The 19948-nt window shown below is 39.1% G+C and overlaps 1 protein-coding gene across 7 annotated transcripts in view; it reads right to left on the bottom strand.

Moving 5' to 3' along the window:
* Positions 1-19948, bottom strand: part of CTNND2 (catenin delta 2) — a 630944-nt gene that overhangs the window by 232264 nt on the left and 378732 nt on the right. For all 7 annotated transcript variants that reach the window (XM_071736667.1, XM_071736669.1, XM_071736668.1 and 4 more), the window contains one exon: positions 16412-16606. In XM_071736667.1, the coding sequence (XP_071592768.1) occupies positions 16412-16606 (195 nt within the window). The remainder of the gene's footprint in view (positions 1-16411; positions 16607-19948) is intronic.

The following is a 19948-nucleotide window of genomic DNA, read 5'->3' as shown; positions in this document are numbered from 1 at the left end:
AATCTATTATCCCATCAGGAGTATTAAGGTTAAGCTGGATGGGGCTTTGAGCAACCTGATGTGGTGGAAGGTGTCCATACCCACAGCAGGAGATGGGACTACATAATCTTTAAAAGTCTCTTCCAATTCAAACCAGTGTATGATTCGATGATTAGGTCATATACTTGTATACTTACATATATCACAACATTTTAAAAGTATTCCTTTTGCTTAAATGCTTAAGAAATATGTAATAACACACACACAGACCTTTTCATAAAACTGCATCAGTTAAAATATATTATCAGTATTAGCATACAGAAACATCCCATGCAAAAATCATGCTAAATTCAGTGTTAGGAAGACACAAGGAAAACACAACATTTTAAAAGAAAACACACACGGTTCAAAATCAAAATTTGGTGCCTTGTGAAAAAAAGAATAAAAACCAAGTTAGAATACTGAAAATATTTTCAAGTGAAAATGCGGAGATGTAATTGTATCCTAACACAGCACACTCTTACACACTATCAATCACTGCTGGCTTTTGACATACATATGGGGAATTGCAAAAAACCCTTATAATGCTAAGGTTGTGCTGAAAACAACAATGTCATTGTAGTGTGGACTGCTTTGCAATATATTTTGTTGGTTTTCCTTTCCTCTCTTTTGCAAGACAGCTCAATAGAAATAGTGTTTGTTTTTAAATTCTTTGAAAACTTTTATTTCTATTTTCTCCTTTGCCTTGTTATCAAAATAGGTATTTATATGAACTGAAACTAGCTGTCACCCTAACACCTACATATTTTTTGAGTCACTCTGATTCATTTCTCAAATTATCTTCTAGCAGACTGTTACTTCCTTTTGAATTTTATCACAATGAACAAAGAAGTGTCATAGACTGAATATGAGAATGAGACAAATCTATGACTTAGTTGAACATTTACAAATAAGCTTGTTTGGCCAGTGAGCAGATCAATTAAAAGAAAAAACAAAACAAAAATCAAACAACTAATAGTTCAGAATAACTTCTACACCACCTTGACTACAGCGACCATCATGGACTGTAAAAAGTTTAAGCTTTAGCCAACAGTTTTACACAAATTATTTCACCTAAAACTGAAGCAAAGCCATCTCTTATCAATATAATATACCTGCTTAAACAAATCCTTTTGGCACACTGACTTAAGTGTGACTCTTCAGGTTATGGCAAACTTTCAGTCTACTGAGATTTTGCATCCATTTAGCTATTAAAACAGCAAAGCCACAGTGACTGTGTCTATCAAAATAATTTTGAATTCCACTTGCCTCACCCAGAGACACGAAATCTTTCGCAAACACGGGGGGCATCCAGAAGGCACATACTTGGAGGGACCAAAAAGTATTCATGTGCCAACTACGCTTGCAGATGGTCATGCAATCTTTTGAAGTGTTTTCAAAATTGCAAATGTTTGCCTTTTCCCTCTAGCTTTTCCATTTGACTTATCTCCTCTCAAATCCAAGCCAGCTACACATACACTAGAATCACCTCAGTGTAGGTGAGACACAATACTGTAACAAAGAATAGGGGTTTGCCTCAGCAAGGGAAGAGAGAGGCAGGAAGAAGCTGTGACAGAAGTGCTGTTTCTGGAGAAATGGGCTACTTTCCTGTCTCCCAGCACCAGCCACCAGCCCAGTCTGCCTGGGATCTGGCTTAGCTGAAGCAGGACTGTGGCTAAGTGATGTTATTGTCCTGGGCCTATGGCAGCCCCTATCCTGCCTGTGCATAAAGGTAAAACAAAAGTCATGACCAAACTGAAAAAAACAGGGCTAGCTTGGTGGTCACTTTGACATCTTGTTAATTTAAAGAGAAGCTTGGAGATAAGTGTCCACAAAACTAGACCTGATTCTAGCCTTCAACAGTCCAAAAACTGACAAAGAGATCAAGATTAAAATAAAACAAAAGGCGTCTGAAAACCTTTTTTTTTTCCTCCTGCATCTTGCTCTACCTAAAATATGATCCACAAAAGTACAATTTTTAATAGCGACTGCTGCCCCTACTTCTTAAAAACTTACATGGACATCCAGCGGTTGACGTCAAATTGGTAAAGTCACACAACTTTTGCTCTGCTCCCTTTGACCTGCCCAGCCTATCTGTGGCTCCTTCCCAGGACTACTCCAGCCCACTGACCTTGCAAATACATGGGCAGAGGGCAGCAGGCATCTGGATGCCCTTTCCAAGCATCTCACTGCATTTCACCTGAGATGGGCTCATTTAGGCTGCATCCTGCAGCACCGAGGCTGGATCCCACCAACAGCAACCCTCCCTCTCTGCTGCAGCTAGCAGGTGCTGGATATAGCAAATAACATGCTCAGTGGGAGGATGATAAATCTCTATACATTCACAAAAATTTGAAGTTCAGTATAAGACCCATGCCTGAGGTGGAGAATTTTAAGTTGGGGTTGAGAAAGGGGTTTCACTGAGAGAAATCAAGAAGTGTAGTCTCAGTAAAGAGATACCAGTTTGTCCCATAAAGACTTCTTTCAAGATCTTGTTTTAAGTTGGCATATTATTTATACCTTAAAAACACCCTGTCATCTTAACCCTTCAATTCTACAGCACCAAAATCACATTGCCAGAAAACTGAGCCGCCAGGGTACCACACAAACATGTAATGTGTTCTCATAAATTTTTGCCAAAGGGAACAAAAAAACCCTGTTAACTGTTGGTCTAAAGATCTGATATGCACCCTGATCATGGCTCTATTGATTGCAGAAATGGCATAAAGAAAAGCCAGCCTTTATAATTTTCTGCAACTTTTGCATAATATCAATAAATTTACAGCCACTTTTATACTGATGTTGAAAACCTAAGTCTACCTACAAATGTGTTCACATGTCTGCAATGAGATATTCAACTTCAATTCACTTACAGATTTTGTAATGTTTTCAAATCCATGACATGTCTAGAAAAAACTAAGAAAATCCAAAAAGAAGTCATTGTTTTAGACAGAGATACCGCTGCACCACACCTAAGTATCTTAGGGAGACTAAATTCATGTAATAACTGCTAAAAAGCTCAGACTTTCTAAAAGTCAGGGGGCATTTTGCCCAGATAACATATGTAGGATCAGACCTTCAGAAAGGATGAGCTGAATTACACTTATCTTGTTACACCCTCTTGCTGAAAATTAGCTGGCTGATGCTGCTGCTTGACTTGTGAATATTACCTTGTAAAACTTTCCTCTTATTCTATATTAGACATTAAGTTCCTGTGTGACCTTTTCTTTGTGTCTTTCACACAGATTTCACAATTTTTAGGGGTTTTTTTATTTTTTTCCACTGATTTGCACCTGCAGTTGATTCTTACTCTCATGTGAAGGTTGAAAATTGGATTCCAGTAAGATGTCCCTTCAGTGAAAGGTATGTCCATCATCTCTCCATGAGTTCATAAACAAGACAAATGCAGTGCCTTCTGTTGGTAGCAAATACAGAGTCAGATTTAACAGATACTTTTCCCATCTAATACACCATAAAAGTAACATAGTGCACTCTCTGTCTATTGGGAAAGAGAATCAAGTTTGGGGGATACAAACACTTTTTATCTCTAAACATTAAGTGGTTTTGAGCATTAACAGCATTTTTTTTTTCCAGTAGAAGTTTAACAAAATAGATTATAATCAGATTAGGAGCAAATCAGGAATCCAAAGTAACAAGCACAAGTAAAGTTTAACACAGTTTAAGGTGTGTGATAACACACACAGATTAATAATTTTCTTAGCAGTTACTTTTAGCAGCACGTTATACACTAAAAGTTTAAGATTTTAGGGAAATATATGGTTGGATGAACATGGAAATATTTACTGAAAGAGTGAAAAAAACCCACTTCACAGTTGGTATTAGCAGCTATCTCTAAGGTAGTTAAGATTTTAAGAAGGCATTTAATATCCTCTGTTTAAAGTACACATGCACAAGGAATTTTGTACTTTGAACATGAAAAAAAAAATCAAACAAAACACTAAAAGAATTAAGGACAGAAGGCTTGCAGGATCTCACACAAATATCAACATAATGAAAGTCTCATATAGTTTGGGAACTTTGCTACATAGCTACTTGAAATCAAAACAGGAAAACCACATCAAAACTATTGCAATTTTCTACTCCTCTTTTCCATTTTCTTCGTCTTCCTCACTTCTCTGAACTCCTCTGAACTCCTTATTTTGTCCTATTTAGTTGCTCATCTTGCAATCAAGATGAAACTCATTTTTCCAAATCATCAGCCAGAGAGAAATAAATAGAATCTGTAAACAAATCTTCCCTTGCATCCTCACACAGACTCGTGTCCATCTATCCAGCCTTTACTCTCAATGCATCAACCTTTTAGGGCATCCAGGACTGCAGTGAACTCCACAAAGTCAAGTGGAACTGTGTCTTCCCTTCTATCACCTCCACATCCTCCCCCTCTCTTAGGGACTTCCAGTTATGTTTCAAAGCTAACCTTGCTCCTCCAGTTCTTTTTTCCTTGCTCCAGCTTTCCCCACATATTCATATTTTGTTGCTCTCAGGAGAGATACAACCTCCTTCCCTCCAGTCAGCTACACCACGCTCAGCTCACCATCCTCAACAGGCAGGCACAGCAAACAGCCAGTTGCTCTGCTGTGCCATTTATGTCTTTTTAAGGAAACCTAACATGCTGTACAGGGGAAATGCAAGCAAATAAAAGAAACAAACACCGAACAGTATGATACTTAGCCAAAAAGGTCTTTTTCCACCCACAAACATGTTAGTCACAATTTCCTTAGGATACTGGCTATACCTGGCTGGCACACCTACTTGTAATCAGGGTATCTACATGCTGTTGCAAACATGTATTCAGTAATATTTTTTTACAATCAGATGTTTCCATGACATATTATGCAGGAAGCGTTTTTATCAAAGCAACATCCACGTCTCTTCCAGATGGCACCACAGAACATTTACACTGTCCACACTTCCCCATCCCTTTTCAGAACCAGAGGTAGCTGTTTAGCCACTATGCTCTTACTTCTATGGGAGACACCAAGTGCATCTCTGACCTCATTAACAGGTTCATTCCCACTGCTGGCAGCTGAGAGTACTAAGCCTAATGAAGATCATAAACATACTCAAAGGGACTGTACACTCCAATAATGAATTCTTAACCATTTGCTGTTCGATTCTTTCAACAATCTCAGAATCACCTCCTGATCACTGTTTTATTTACAGGCCACGGTGTGGAGGGAGAACATCTCCTTGCTTCACAGAAACCAAGGAAACATCACTCGTGTTCTGCATATTGTCAGGTTTAATAAACCCTCCTCCAATGCAAAAACTGACAGTCTTTTCAAAGACTGAAGAACTAAAATTGCTAAGGCACTGATGTATTCTTTCATTGTCATTTTCTGAGAGGATTCTTTAGATCTGACACTTACTGTTACAATAGAGCTGAACATTCCTTTCCTTAGAAACTGACGTTTTTCCATAATGCAGAAAGAACTGGTGAAAGAAAACGATGCTTCCTTGGTTTCTGAGCTGTTCCTCTGTTTAACAGCTCACATATGGTCACTTAGAGGGCTCCTTTGGTCTATATTTTTCCACTTTGGTTTGCATCTTCCCACATGGCCTGTGTCTGAGTTTCCTTTTCATGTATGTTCTTTGTTTTAAACAAATACTTTTTTTTTTTCCTTTTATGGAACAGTTCCAGTAGGGGAAGACGTATATCTACCACTGCCTAACCCCTAGCATATGGAATAATTATTTTGGTTATCAATTCAGACCTGGAATTTTTTTACTAGTAATATTTTTATTTATGGGTTCAAGCAGGTGATTAGGTGGTATCAAGCTGGAATCACCTAGATCCATTATGTTTAGCAATGGAAACAAATATATATTTCATGGATAAAATCACCTATAAGGATCTTTGAACTTCTGAAGCCAACTTTGGTGAAGAAATAAGTAGATGGGTAATTCAGGAAGAAGCCCTGGTGAGGACAGAGTTTGTATTTAGAAATTATTTTGAAATTTTTGTTTCAGTGAAATACACCCGGTGAGTGAGATGAGTGAGTTCTGACCAAAGTTTATTTGCAGCTGTGCTTGATGAGACCTCAGTGAAACCTGAAGCCAAATCTCTGAACACAGCCTCTTCCACAGCCAGGTCTGTTACCAGGCTTCATTGCTATGCCCTGCCTTGCAACCCCACAACCTTCTTAAAGTTTGCAGCCTTCCTGCCCATCTTGTTCCAGAGTTAGGGGGTGTCCATCATGGTAATACAGCCTGTACTTCAAAAGCATGTTTACCTAAAGCATCATTTTGAAAACTGTGGTCTACTGGGACAGCAAGGTTTTATGCAGATTTTAGGATTCCCCAAGCAATTACAAATTTTCAATTACTTCAGATTCCTAACTCTCCAACTCTGGCAGGAGCAACCTCCTTCCTTCTTTATAACCAAAAAAGGCAGAAGCCATATTTTTCAAGTTTTCAATATTAAAAAAATATAATACTACTTTCTACCTCCAGGAACTGACTGCATTTCAAGTCAGATTTAAATCTCTACTAATATATGCAACTTCTATTTTCTGACTCAGTTTCTAGCATGTTTCAGTGATGCTGCTCTGTACACAAAAAAAAAAAGTGGCATGTCCAGATAATGTCATAATCAAATGCCAACACTGGCTGCTGATGGTGGTATGCCAACATCTTTTTTTCAGATTATCTCTTGTCTCGTTGAGTTGCAGCCCCCAGTTTGGGGAGAACCTGCAGTTTGTCACATGAGCATTTTAACAGAGAAAGTAACAACTGCCAAAGCCCATAAAAACAAGTGCCCTTTCAGAATCTGAGATACTAGAATTCATCATGCCTATTTCCTCACTGGAGATTAAGTTCAACCCTGAGCAATGGCACAACACAAGGCACACATCACTTTCATGTGCACATGAGACATAATGACCCCAACCACTACAGATCCCTCTCACAGCAAAACCACACAGACCATACTACTGCTCACACTTTTGCCTACTGACACTGAATTTCTGTTTTCATTCCAAATTCACCTTCTCTTGAAATCCCCCTGCAAAAACCCTTCCTGTCCAGCTGGCCAAGACAAAACAGAACACATGGACAACAGTCACAGATATTATTAAATGATGTATAAATATTATGAGATGAAAACAGATTAACAGCCTGCAGTGCATTACACTACAGCCACCAAGCACATGGATGTCTTCTCCTTCAGACTGTGAAGTTTCTGTATTTAGTACACTATAATCTTAAGTAATAAAGTAGCTACTAAATGGTATGTTTTAGAACACCTTACCTACTGAGCTTCAGCTATTTTAATTAATAGCTTCCATTCTGGAGCAGACAGTTATTTTACTATTGAGTTACCTACATTTGTATTCCAGTGCCAGACCATGTCATATGTACACCTTAAACATTAACCTAACTTCTGCAAATAATAGTTTGAAAGGTGCTGGACCCATTATAGTTAAGAACCAGCATTTTTGAATATTTGCTGTACTCATAAAAATTCCAACTGTACATATAAACTGCTGAAATTATGATAAGAGGGAGAGACTACCTCTAAAAGTGGACAGTCTTACATATAAAAAAGATATTATTATAGTTTGTGTGAAGAAAAAATAAAAATAAGGGGTTGGTGATTCTTGTAAGAGTGCCTTTAAATATAATGCTGCAGAAAGAATGATCCTCTAAGAAAAGCATTAGTTGTCATGAAGACATTACTGAGTAGTTATCTCGGGCACAGCATTGTATTTTTTTCAGCAAAGATTTATAAGGAGGAGATTTATGAAAGGTTTTAGTATTGCTTCTTATTTCATAAATTACAACCTTGTATTTCTACAAAACAGTGAAGTAAATAAAAGAGAACAGCCATAGTCATGCATCAATAAAGTCTGATGTGACCAGGCTATAACCTGAGACTACACCTGTACAATAAATAGATGATAAATACATAGATAGTTTTTGGCACAGAGTAGACACTGTATTTTCTGAGTCGTGGCAGATCAGATTTATAGGGTAGATACTTCCCTGACTGAGATTTTATAATCACACTTCTCCTTCAATAGGTGTCAAAAGTCAAGGGACATCTGAGAAGCATTCAGGCATGCTCTAAGACATCCTTCTATTAAATAAAAAAAAAAAAAAAAAAACTGGTCAGAGGAAGGAGGCTGTGGATACTGACCATTTTAAAAGGTTTCTATTCTGTGCAATGGTGAAATCTGTGCTGTCTTCAGGGGGATACAATTTCTCTCTGGAACCCAACCATGGGGTCAATACTTTGAAGCTATGAACATCTGACTTGGAGAGAGGGCTCTCCACCATAAGGGGAATATTGCTCACAGATCAGAAAGGTGGTTCTGCAGGGTTTTCACTTTCTGCCACTTCCCTCCCTCTCTCAGCACTTGTACACAGCTTTAAAGTGACCCCTGGATACTACTGATGTTGAAAATAACTTTTATTTATTATATAAATAAATAATTATATTCCTGACAAAATTTTAATATAAAGGAAACAAAATAATAATAAAAGAATTCTTTCTCCGAGAAGATGCTACTGTACCTAGGAAAACAATCACCTCTAGACATATACACAATAATATAACACAAATAAGGCTATACCAGACACCCCAGATCTGTCAAATGAAATGGGATGAGTTTGCATTGCTTTTGTTATTCACTATGCAGATCTCCAAAGCACTTTGTGCTCAATTTACTTTGTCCTGAAGATTTGTTCCTTGCTTGCTTCCTATAATTCTCTCTTCCAAAGCAATGTTATCAAATGGATGTCAGTTAGGAATACAGGTCTATTATCACAACATTACCAAACTAATAGAGATGCAGTGGTAGGAATAATTTTTCTTTTTAATTTCCCTGAAAACATTATGTCCTATAGCCAGAACTCCATGCTGTGTGATTTACCAGCATGGTCCTCAATTAATCTGCAGCTGTGGCATCACAGCATGTCCCTGCACAGCACATCAGCTTGTGACAAAACAAAACAAAAAAACCCCAAGGAAACACACAAAAAACCCTAACCAAAACCAACCAAAAAAACCCCCAAAAAACTTCACCAAAACCAATCAAACCTGTCCCCTAACCAGAAAAAAAACAAAGACTAAGTGGAGAGAAGACATGTTTCTTATTTATAACCCATCTATTGCACTTTAGGACTGAATAAAGGCTGAATAAAGATTTGAGAAGCAGTACAATAGACAAAGGGTTTGACTCCAGTGGGGCAAAAATCAAAGCTGATTTTTGTGTTGCTCTTCCTTTTTGCCTTAAGTTACAAGTGTAAAGCAAAAAACCCAAACATTTGAAACCAACGTTCTCTTTTTACTTTAAAATTAATTATTTGTAATACAGGAACTATATTGTAACATCAATAGCTGGATGCTGCTCTGAAACATAAGTAAAACTATATCAGTGTACTCATTGATGCTCCCTCTAACAATCTGAAAACACCTAATTGCACATACATAGGAAAAATATTTATCCTTTATTCCCTTTTAAAATTCCTTTTACTCATTAATCTGAAGATTACAGAATTACTAGTGATACATCTGATTATCCACACCAAGAAACAATACTAACACAGCCTGAGAAAGGGTAAGATAACTGTGGGGCAACTGGGCTATCAACAGCCCTGTGGAACCTGCCACTGCTGATGTGCAACTATCCCAGTTTGAGACAGAACCAATTTTTTTTCTTGTAATTTTACTTTCAGTTAAGTCTCTTCTAGGCAGCTGCACCATCTGAAGTTAACAGCATGTTTCACAGTCAAGTGTCATCTCCTGGGACTGATAACACTCAAGGTTTACAGTTACAGCTAGAGAATGGTCTGCAGAACCAAGGCCACTACTTGGTTCTGAAAAACATCTTATGCTCTGGAAAAAGGGGAATAAAAGGGTCACATCTGTGACCATCTTTTAGGGACTGGAGCAAACAGGTGGCCAAAACTGACAAAGTGAAATATTCCATCCCATGTGTGTAACACTCAGTATAAGTTTGAGGGATGATGAGGGTCAAGCTTCTCCTTAACCATGGCTGGTGTCAAAACAGGACTCTGTCCATTTGGAGTCTGCCTTTAATCCCAAACTGTGCATCCCTGAATCTGCGTGTTCCTGTATCTACTTCCCATCTGCTGCTGACTCCAAGAGTCCAGCCTCAGACTTTTCCAAGGCTTCCCTGCTGCCTTGTGGTGATATGAACATGGTATCACTTTTGTATACATTCCATTAATTTCCTTTTCACAGCCACTGTTTCATTAAAGCTGTGTAGTTTAGTTTACAACCTAAGCTAGAGCAGCAGAAAAAAAACACACAGCAAATTAAGTACTTGGGTATTTGGAATCAGCATGAAGCAGTCCATGCAACACCTTTCTTCATTCATGCTGTAAAAATCCAAATTGCAAAAAAAAAAATTTAAAAAATTTAAAAATTCACTTGCACCTAACTCAGCAGTTGCCACAGACCATTGGCTCCCTTGCTGGCAAGGCAGAACTGCCTGGCAGCAAAGCAGCACTCCCTCCCAGAGCAAGGCGAGGTGTGCCAGCAGCAGAGTGATAGGTGGCAGCTGATACAGCTTTCCAGCAGCAACCCCCCCAGGAGAACCTTCAGTCTACCAGCTGAACAAGAAGCTCAAAGGGACTGGTCATGCAGCTGCCTTTCCTACAGGGAGGGAGCTCCCAGGAAGTGGGGATGAACAGCATTTGCACCTGGCACTGAGAAGGGGATGCAATCAGACAGCTAAGAGCCCAGGCTGCCTGCCCTGCTTGGCTTGTGCATTGCAAAAGGGGGAGAGGAGGAGGAGCATCTAGAAGCAAAAAACTAGGAACCTCCCCTCCCTTACAAAAACAAACAAACAAAAAAACCCAAACAAAAAACCAACCAACAAGACACACAAAATAAAACAAACAAACAAAACACAAAAAAAACCCAGACCAACAATGCACTCAATTTTGAATAGGCTGTTCCTCCCTGGGGCAGCAAAAAGAGTAAGACTATCCTTCTCCCCTTCCTCTTTTCATGTCCTGAGTAGAGACCTGTTCCTCACCACAAGCACCTCATAAGATGGAACAAAGAGGCAGAACAGAGAAACAGCCCAGACATGTGAGAAGGCCACAAACTCAGTGACAAGGAACACTAATTTTCTTTGTACATCTTCCGCTCAGACAGTGCTTAACCTCCTGGACAGCAAACACCAGGGCCAAGATAAAGCAGCAAACACCTGCACAGCTACTTGGGTCCTCTTCTGTCTCTCCAGCAGCTCTTCTAATCTGTGAAGCCTGGAGTCTGGGAACTAACACTGACCCTACCCCATTAAAGCAAGACATACTTTTAAAGGACAAGGACATCATTACAAATAAGTAGGAGCAGTTCTTGACATAAGGCATCTCTCAGTGCAGACTCCTTTCCTTCAGCAAAAGAAACTCCAGGCAGAAGTGGGGAAGAAGGCAGAGAAAAAAGGGACAGCATCTGTCCAGAAACAGTGTTTCTCACCTTCAGCAGCTTTTCCTGAGCTGCAGCAGAAGAGAATGAAGTAAAATTTTTTCCCTGCTGCTGGCAAGCACTTGAACAGAAACCATGTCCAGGAGCAACAGCTAACTCTTCCCTCTAAAAAGGTGAATCCCAACTCTCCAAGGCTCTCCTCACAGAACTCTTCCTCTGCACAGAAACCCAGCCCAAGATGAGGTATGCTTCTTGTTGGCACCTGACATCAAAATTTCACAGAGCTCTTCTCTTTGATCTGCACTCTCCACGGGGCACCCAGGAGGTGGTGCCACCTATAGCACAGCTTTCCACAACAGTCTCACAGTAATGCACTGGTGGAACCACCAAGCACTGGTGTGGGGAACCTGAGAGAAACCCTGTCTGAAGGAGAGGAGGCCACAAGGGAAGCAGTCTGGCAACTGCACACACAGGGACATCAGGTAGCTTCGGAGGTCAAACAAAAAGAGCTGCAGGAGTGCCCCTGCCCTCCACAGACTCCCTGAAAAATAGCCATTCCAAGAACATACCTGGTAAACCTTAAAGTCCTTCATTAAGCCAATCTTCAGAGGCAATCCCAAGTTCGACTGATTATCCTTTCACTGTTTGACCTCCTTTCAAAAAATCTGTCATTTCAGGGTCTTGCAATTACAGCAATATCAAGCACAGACCCTACACTCCTCCTTTTCCTAACCCCTTCCCCTCTTCTCTTGGAAGCACAGAGGAGTTTTCACAGTGCCTTGCATGTCCTGTCTTCACCGAGGAGGCACCTTCAGCTGCCTGCACCCAGCACTCAAAATTAATGCCAGCTGGACAGGTAACTACAGAGCTGCTTGAGTTCCTACAGCTGAGCTGAGAGGCCTTCCCCATGCTGACCTTCCAGGCTGAGAAGAGACTGTCCTCAGCCTGTGCAGCCTGAGGCAATCCCTAAGCTTTCTTCAAAGCTACCAAGGTTCCTGTGGTGCCACTGAGATGAGCCCTTCCCTCACAGAGCTGAGGAGGACACGCTCACTTCTCTGGTGTAATGGCTCATTCATCCTTGCCACTTCTCTGATGTCGGGGACACAGGCGCTTGCTTGCAGTCCCCCATACCAGTGAGGGCTCTTAAAAAGAGTGAGCATTCTGCAGGTTTTGAGGTCTAAACATCCACAATTACCAGAGCCAGCCTTGCTTTTAGTTCAGCTGATGAAGACACAGTTTGTGGAGAGTTCAAACGCCCAGAGTGCTCCCAGCCTCCAGAGGGTGAGAGGAACCAGAACCACAGAACCACCCCTTCTGCTCAAGCATTGCTCCCTTGCTGCAGGGTGGCACTGACAGACCAGAACCTGAACTGCAAAGCTGCTTTCTTCTCAAGGCATCTACAGAAACCCTAGACTTGCTAAATAGCAAGATTTTACCCACCCTGACCTTTTTTTATGTTTAGCGTGAATAAAATTACAATAACTAATGTCTAAATCCCTCATCCAGACGTCTAGCTCTGCAAATAAGTGAAGAATCACCAGTTTTGTGTCCCACCTTTGCCTGAAAGGCAATCCCTCCTCCCTCTTAAATAACAGCCCAGTTCCAGTGATATTCATGTAAACATCCCATCAAATAAGCTTATGTCTGCTACTATTAGCTTAGGATTTGAATTATTAATGCAAAGCCTTTAGATTTGTAGTAATAGCAGATATTTAGTAAAATAAGTAACATGCCTGCCCAGACAAAAGTTATGAGTGTTATTTAGCTGTGTTACAAATACAAGTTATAAGTTGCTATTCAGTAAGTAAATTAATTTTTTACATTATATGTGAGTACTTCCCCCAGGCACATCTTTTGTGGGCTCCCATTTCAAGAGTTGTATTTCATGTTTATTGCTAGTTTTAGAGCAAAAGTTTGGGCTGGTACATTTTATATGAGAGAAGGCATTACCCTTTGTAGACTGAGGGGGACTGTGAAGTGAAAGGTACCAACTGAAAAAGCCTATGTAGCTACTGCTGTCAAGTTTGAAGGATTATTTTTGGTTTGGACAAGTAACATGCATGACAGTAACACACCTTGCCAGAATTTAAAAGAATTCATCCTGCCCCTATCTAAAGTTATGCTAGTTAGGGAGACGTTCAGTAAGCTATCACTATTTTGTATCTTCTGCAATTGGTAGCCCTTAGTGCAAAACTATCGTCACACATTTCATTCACGAGTGTAATAAAAGGAAAATATAGTTTAAAAAAAAAATCACCTGAAAACCAGTGATTGAGTAGAACAAACTTAATTTAGTTAACCCCTAGAGAGATTTTAGGTTATTGAATTCTGCTCACTGACTGTTGATTCACCAAGAAGATGAAAAACTGAATGGGCTCCACCCTTAGTTGTGTAAACATTTCTGAATGTAGTTAGTATTCAGGAGCTCACAAAAAAGAAAGATATCTTGTATATATTTTAAAAAAACAATTCCACTCTCTGAGTCTCTTAACCTTCCAAATTAAGTGAAATTTTCAAACTCAGAAAGCATATTCTCCTTAAAGAAAAAACAATATAAAAGTAAATGGTTTGCAAGTATAACTAGTGTAATTTTTTTTTTTCTTAATGGCCAATGTTAGCTGCAGAGAAAGAAAAAAACAAAACAGGCTTTGGACACAGCCCAAATTAAGTTTATAAGTGAGTAAATTTGCCTTCCTTTAATTTCCATCAGATGTGCACCACCTTCATGATTAAAAGTACTGTTGTAACAGACAAAGAGAATGTGAAATATGGTCAACAAAGAAGCACACTGAAGTCCTACAGCTTCCCTCCATCTCCCATCCTGATACTATTCATGCACACAGTAGATACAGCAGTGAACCCTTGGTACAGGTCTTCGTCGAGTACATAGCAATCTATATCCCTCATTTCTTCTACGAAGTAATCAAGACAAACAGTTACTCAGTAATATAGTAAAAAAAAAAACACTTAAGAGAAACCAGAGAAGAAATAAAAAGTTATTTGTGCCAAAATTCAGCTGAACTTCATCCCCTCCTTTCTGCTAATTTGAGAAAAATTGTATGGTATCCATCAGAGGGATGTTTTCCAACAAGCATTTGTGGTAGAAGCAGGGAGAGACTGCAAGCTGATCTGATCCAGTCCAAAATTCTGAGTGCTGACAGCTCTTCAGCCTGGTTGCAGGAAAGGCTGACAGCATTTGCAGCTAACAGCAATCGACAGAACAACAGAATAATTGGTCTGGCTAGATTCCACCTTCTTTTATTTCCCCAGACCCTGATAATAGGGGTGGAGGGGGAAAGCGAGGGAGGATCAGCCCAACACAAAGCTAGGCCAATGGGGTCCTTCTTCATGATGAAGGTCGTGGAGCAATATTCAAATCCACATTCCAAATAGGGAAAAAAAAAAAAAAAAATAATAAAAAAAATCTTCATATAGAGCCCACTTTTGGAACCCCAGTGTTATGTTTTTAGCTTTTCCTCTTCCCTTCTGAAAACCCATCTTTGGGCATTGCCCACTAGCATCCTGTGTCCCAGTTTCATCCACTATAATTGTGATCTATGTTGACAAGGTTTCTTTCCTTAAGGAGGTGTTGTGAAGAATACAGTCACAAGACAGGCTGCTACTTCAGCACAGGGAAGCTAGGGATATGTTGCAAACAAAACAAGAAATCCTCCTCAGGGCATGACTGGGAAAGAAAGCATCATATAGGAAATAGGAGAAGACCACCAGTGAAACATGAGGCCTGAAGTTCAATATAAATCGTTGCTTCATTCACTATTAACTGCCTCTGCTGCTTGGTCATTTAGGCAGAGGTCCTGTCCCCTTCATGTAAAGAATAGTAAGCTTTCCTCATATACATGTATGACTCTACACTAAACGTATACAATAATAGTTTCTTTCACAGGAAGAAAATAGTGTAATGGTGTTTGAAAAATATCAAGCTGCTACAAGCATTTAACTTGAGATTTCTGTGGAAAAACTTCTTTTTAAGGATTTTCTCTTGTACTCCAAACACCCAAAACTTGCATAAGGCAACAGAAATTTTTGGACATGCAGATAGCCATGGAGAAATGTTTTTAAAAGTAAAAAAAAAAAAAAATGTTAAAAGAAAGCAAAGTATCTTGCTCCAAAAAGTACACATTTTTTCTTGATGAAAATGGGAGTGGTCTGAGAATGGACAGAATCCTCCCTCTGATCAACAGAGCAAAGATAAAACACCAGAAATATTTACAATTCCTAGCAAGTTCCTTCTACATCTGCTTTAGCCTATTTTGGCTGCAGCATTTATATACTCTAATTATTTTGTGCATTAAACACCACAAATATCCCTGTTGATTTGTGATCTATTCGTGGGTCTTAACATACAGCTTTATTTCATTTGGTTGAGAGGACATTCTGCAAGCAGGACTTGTACACCAATGCATTTAATGGACAATCATTATTATGTATGGACAAAGCAGTGAAACTAAACAGCTTTTTGCTATGCCATAGTTCAGTTTTATATCTGTGAACCTAAATGTACCTCTGCAGAAGAGAGGAAGAACATTTATTTATAATCCACTTGGAAAGCAAGTGAACAGTGTTTGAGCTTCATGTGGAAGGAACTGTGCAGTCCCTTTGTAACACATAAAATAACTTTGCAAGCAAAAAAACCTAGCAGTTTCTTCAGAGACAACAGATTTTTCTCAAAGACAATACACAAGATGAATAAAAGTATTTTCACTATCTGTTTATAAGTAGGTCTCCTCTCCAAATTAGCTTAACTGGTATAAGGACCACATTAAGTATTTCTTCCTTTTGTGCATGCCTGTGGGGTTCCATTGACAGAGCTGCCACCTGCACAAGGTAAGTCTGTTTGACTGGCATGCACATAATACATTTTTGTTTGGCACACCAGAAAGAGAAGAAGAACTAGTACTGAAGAGTGAGGTATACCATAAAAAGACAATCATGCAAGTTACATCCACCTACCTGTACTAGTGCGATATGTGCCTGTGTGTGCTGGTTGCAGAGGGTCCCCCTGACTCTGGCTGAGACTCCTCATAGGGGGCTTCTGATAAACTCTGTCTTCGTAAATAGGATCTATATGGTGTTCTGGAGACTGCAGTGCCCTTAATTCGGAGCCAAGGTGGCTGTGCTGGCTGCTGTAAGATGCCCGAGACCCAGCTGCAAATAGATTTGTAAGAAATGTTTGAGAGAGAGAAAAACAGTGACAAATACAGGATCTACTTTACAAAAGGTTTACATTTTAACTCAAAATTAAAAACAATTAAAAACCACCACCCCCCAAAAAAACCCCAAACCACCTGTTTTCAACATACAAATGAGAACAGTGTGCAAGGGCAGCAACAGCTCCAGTTCTAGTTAATCACTTCAGTTGCATCATCCAGCTGCCTGCATCTACTCCAAAACCTCATTTGTTCCAAGGAAAATAAGTATTTTGGAGAGATACATACCTCTTCTTACAGAGAGAGAGAAGAAATAAATTTTAAGAAAGCCAACCCAAAAATCAAGCTGTGAGATCCAGGAATGCCCTAAATCATAAATGAATCAAGAATGGGGGAGAAGAAGGGAGAAGCCAAGTCAGAGCTAAGTTCACATGTTATCCCCATATTAAGATCTACAAATGAAATAAGTTAAAATTGATGAATAGATGCAGTTATAAGAAGGCTGATCTTCTTGCTGCTTCACTAAAGATTAAGATCCCGGATAAAGGCGATGTTCTATTAGTTTAGTTTGTGCTGTTCAGACAAAAGGTATAGCCATGCCCACTGAAAATCTCTACCACATTCATGGTGTTGATACTTATTTTGTTACATAAGCAAACATAAACACTGAATACTTTTAAAATACTTTTTAAAATTCAAACCAGGCATAAAATCCTGTGTGATAGCAACATAGGACAGAAATGAGAAAGATAAACAAACACAAAATTTCTTCAGATTTAATACAAATTGTATGGAGGAAAGGAATAATTTATCCCATTCCCTACATTCTAATCAGTTTGTGCCATATAGTGGTTTTCCTTCAGAATTTTTCAACATACATTCATATTTTCAGTGGAATACCCTATTTGCATATTTTTCCCTTCAAACATTTTTCAGACTGACTTGCCATTAGCACATGACTGAAAGTAATTCTATTGTTCCCTTTACTAGAAAGACTGCCAAGAATCCTAAAGACACATTTTATCTGTAACTGCTGCAATTATTGAGGAAGTTAATATCACTATTAGAAAATTAAATTCTTCATGGTCTGCATTTTCAAAATGCTCTTTAGCCCCGCATTTATGAGACTGATTCTCAGAGCAGCTGAACGACTCCACCAAAAGTCTGGTATCTTTCAGAGTGGCCCAAAATACAGCTTGCTCTGATTATATCCAAATTTCACTGTGTCTTCAGATGAAAAAAAATGTAGGAAAAATGAGGCCAACATTTCAGAGATTCATCAACAAATCAGATTTGCTATGGAATAAAGAATTACAGTGCCTTCTATAAGTACCATGTTTCTTTTGTCTGTTTAAAAATTAACAGTGCTCTTTGGAGCAATACATTTTTTCTTAATCCTGCTTCCAGTGAACTAAAAGATTTTTCACACTGAATGTAATGGCACTATAAGCCAAATACTAATGTGTTCTGAAATAGTCTTTTGGTAAGGTGAGCTTAATACAACCTACTCTACTCATAGTTCTGAATCTGCAAGTGCTAATATTAGTCTAACACAAAATAGAAGTTTAGTATTAGTTTATTATGCTAATAATTAACAGATTTATTTGCATACTACACATGCAATACAGGCTGTAACACTATGGTATTAAACAATAGACAAACATATAACCATAGAAACTAGTTCTAAACATATTACAGTTCCAGCAAACCAGACAAGAAAGATGCAACGAAGAATAAAATAAAACCAGTGTAATTTGCCCCAGACCAGCTAATCTAGAACACACATCTACATAGTCTCTCCACATTGTGCTGCAAACTTGGAAGACACCGTAAAACTGGTGAGGATAATTGATCAAAACAAAGACCACAAACTCAAAGGATTTATGCCACTAAGAGAAAGAGATGCATGACACCTCTCCTGCCTTTATCTGGGGTTAGCAGCAAACAGCTACATCCTTTACTAGCTGAAGCTGCAAACTGAGCCATATCATCTGCTTCCAAAAACCACTTGCATTAATGCACCCTAAAGTTCACAGAGGTCTGAAAAGCAACAAGGTCAGAATAGTCAACAGCAATCAATATACTACCAGGAAGCAATAAAACACTGGAATACCAAAGCTGCATTCATGGAGGCTCAGTGGCCTCAGGGGTGCCTTCACTGTACCTAATGGCATCACAAACACATGGATCACCCCAAACTGCATTGGTCTAAACCTCAGACAGCCACCAACCTTTCCCCCCACTAATAACACTGCCTGCTCCAGGTTGCTTGAAACCAAAGCAGTAATGTGCATCAAGGCCATGTGCAACTCCTTGATATCATGCTCTGAAATGTACATTCCCCCTCCTTGGTCAACACATCTGTAACAGCAATGTTATTTTTCCCTTGGGGAAGCATAAGGCATCAAAGCCCATTCAAAGACAGTAGTATAAGGTTCAAAGACCAGTCATTATTAAGTTTACAGTTCTGAAAGACATTAATTACACATGATTTATTTAGTATCAGAGAAGACAAAGAACTCTTAAGATCATAGTTCTGAAGGAGATGAGGTTTTTTCCTTCCTTGTAGAGTGAAAAGATCAAAAAACAGCAAAACCCAAAACCACAGAGAAGGGCTAAATCATTGCTTAGGGGCTGAAAAAACTACTTGACAATTAATTCCTTAAATAGCCAAGTCTTCAGTTTGACAAGTTACTGAGAAATTATTTGATTGCAATGCCAGAGATACACCACAGCAGGAACTGTGGAGAAAACCAGAAGGCTCTAAAATAGCAGTGAGAGGCATCAAAAGTGAAGCAGGCAAATTGGAGAAAGAAAATAAAAACAATAACAGGGTACATTTACTTTTTAGAACAGAAACTGATTAACTTAAGAACAAAGCATAGGGAAGCAAGTCTTCTGTCTCCTGAAGTGTCCAACTTAAAGACTGAAACCTGACAGAAAGCATCTTCTGCATCTTTGTGGAGCTTGTAAAAATAGACTTATGAAGCTCCAGCAGCACCTTGTGAGCCCCCACCCAAGTAACTCTGGTTAGGGCAATGATGATAACCTAGAATTAATCAGGAATTTTACCTAATGAAGCTAACACATTCCTACAACCTTTGCTCTCTTTCCACATTCAAGGGCAACAGAAATTAACAACAAATAACACAGGTCTACACGTAGGATTAAAAAGACAATCTCCACCCTTGCAGTTAAGCCCCCACCCTACTAGCTGTAGGTTTCCAAATTATTCAGATGTGTTCCTCAGTACTACGGGGAAATGGTTGTTTTTAGACAAAGTCTCACTTTCCACGGAAAGATAAATACTGTAAGCAGGAAAGTGTAACGTGAGAGAAAT

This window comes from Heliangelus exortis, chromosome 2, assembly GCF_036169615.1.
Source record: "Heliangelus exortis chromosome 2, bHelExo1.hap1, whole genome shotgun sequence".
NCBI classification, from domain to species: Eukaryota; Metazoa; Chordata; class Aves; order Apodiformes; family Trochilidae; genus Heliangelus; species Heliangelus exortis.
Note: the sequence above shows the minus strand (reverse complement) of the source record. Positions and strands in the feature narration are given on the sequence as shown.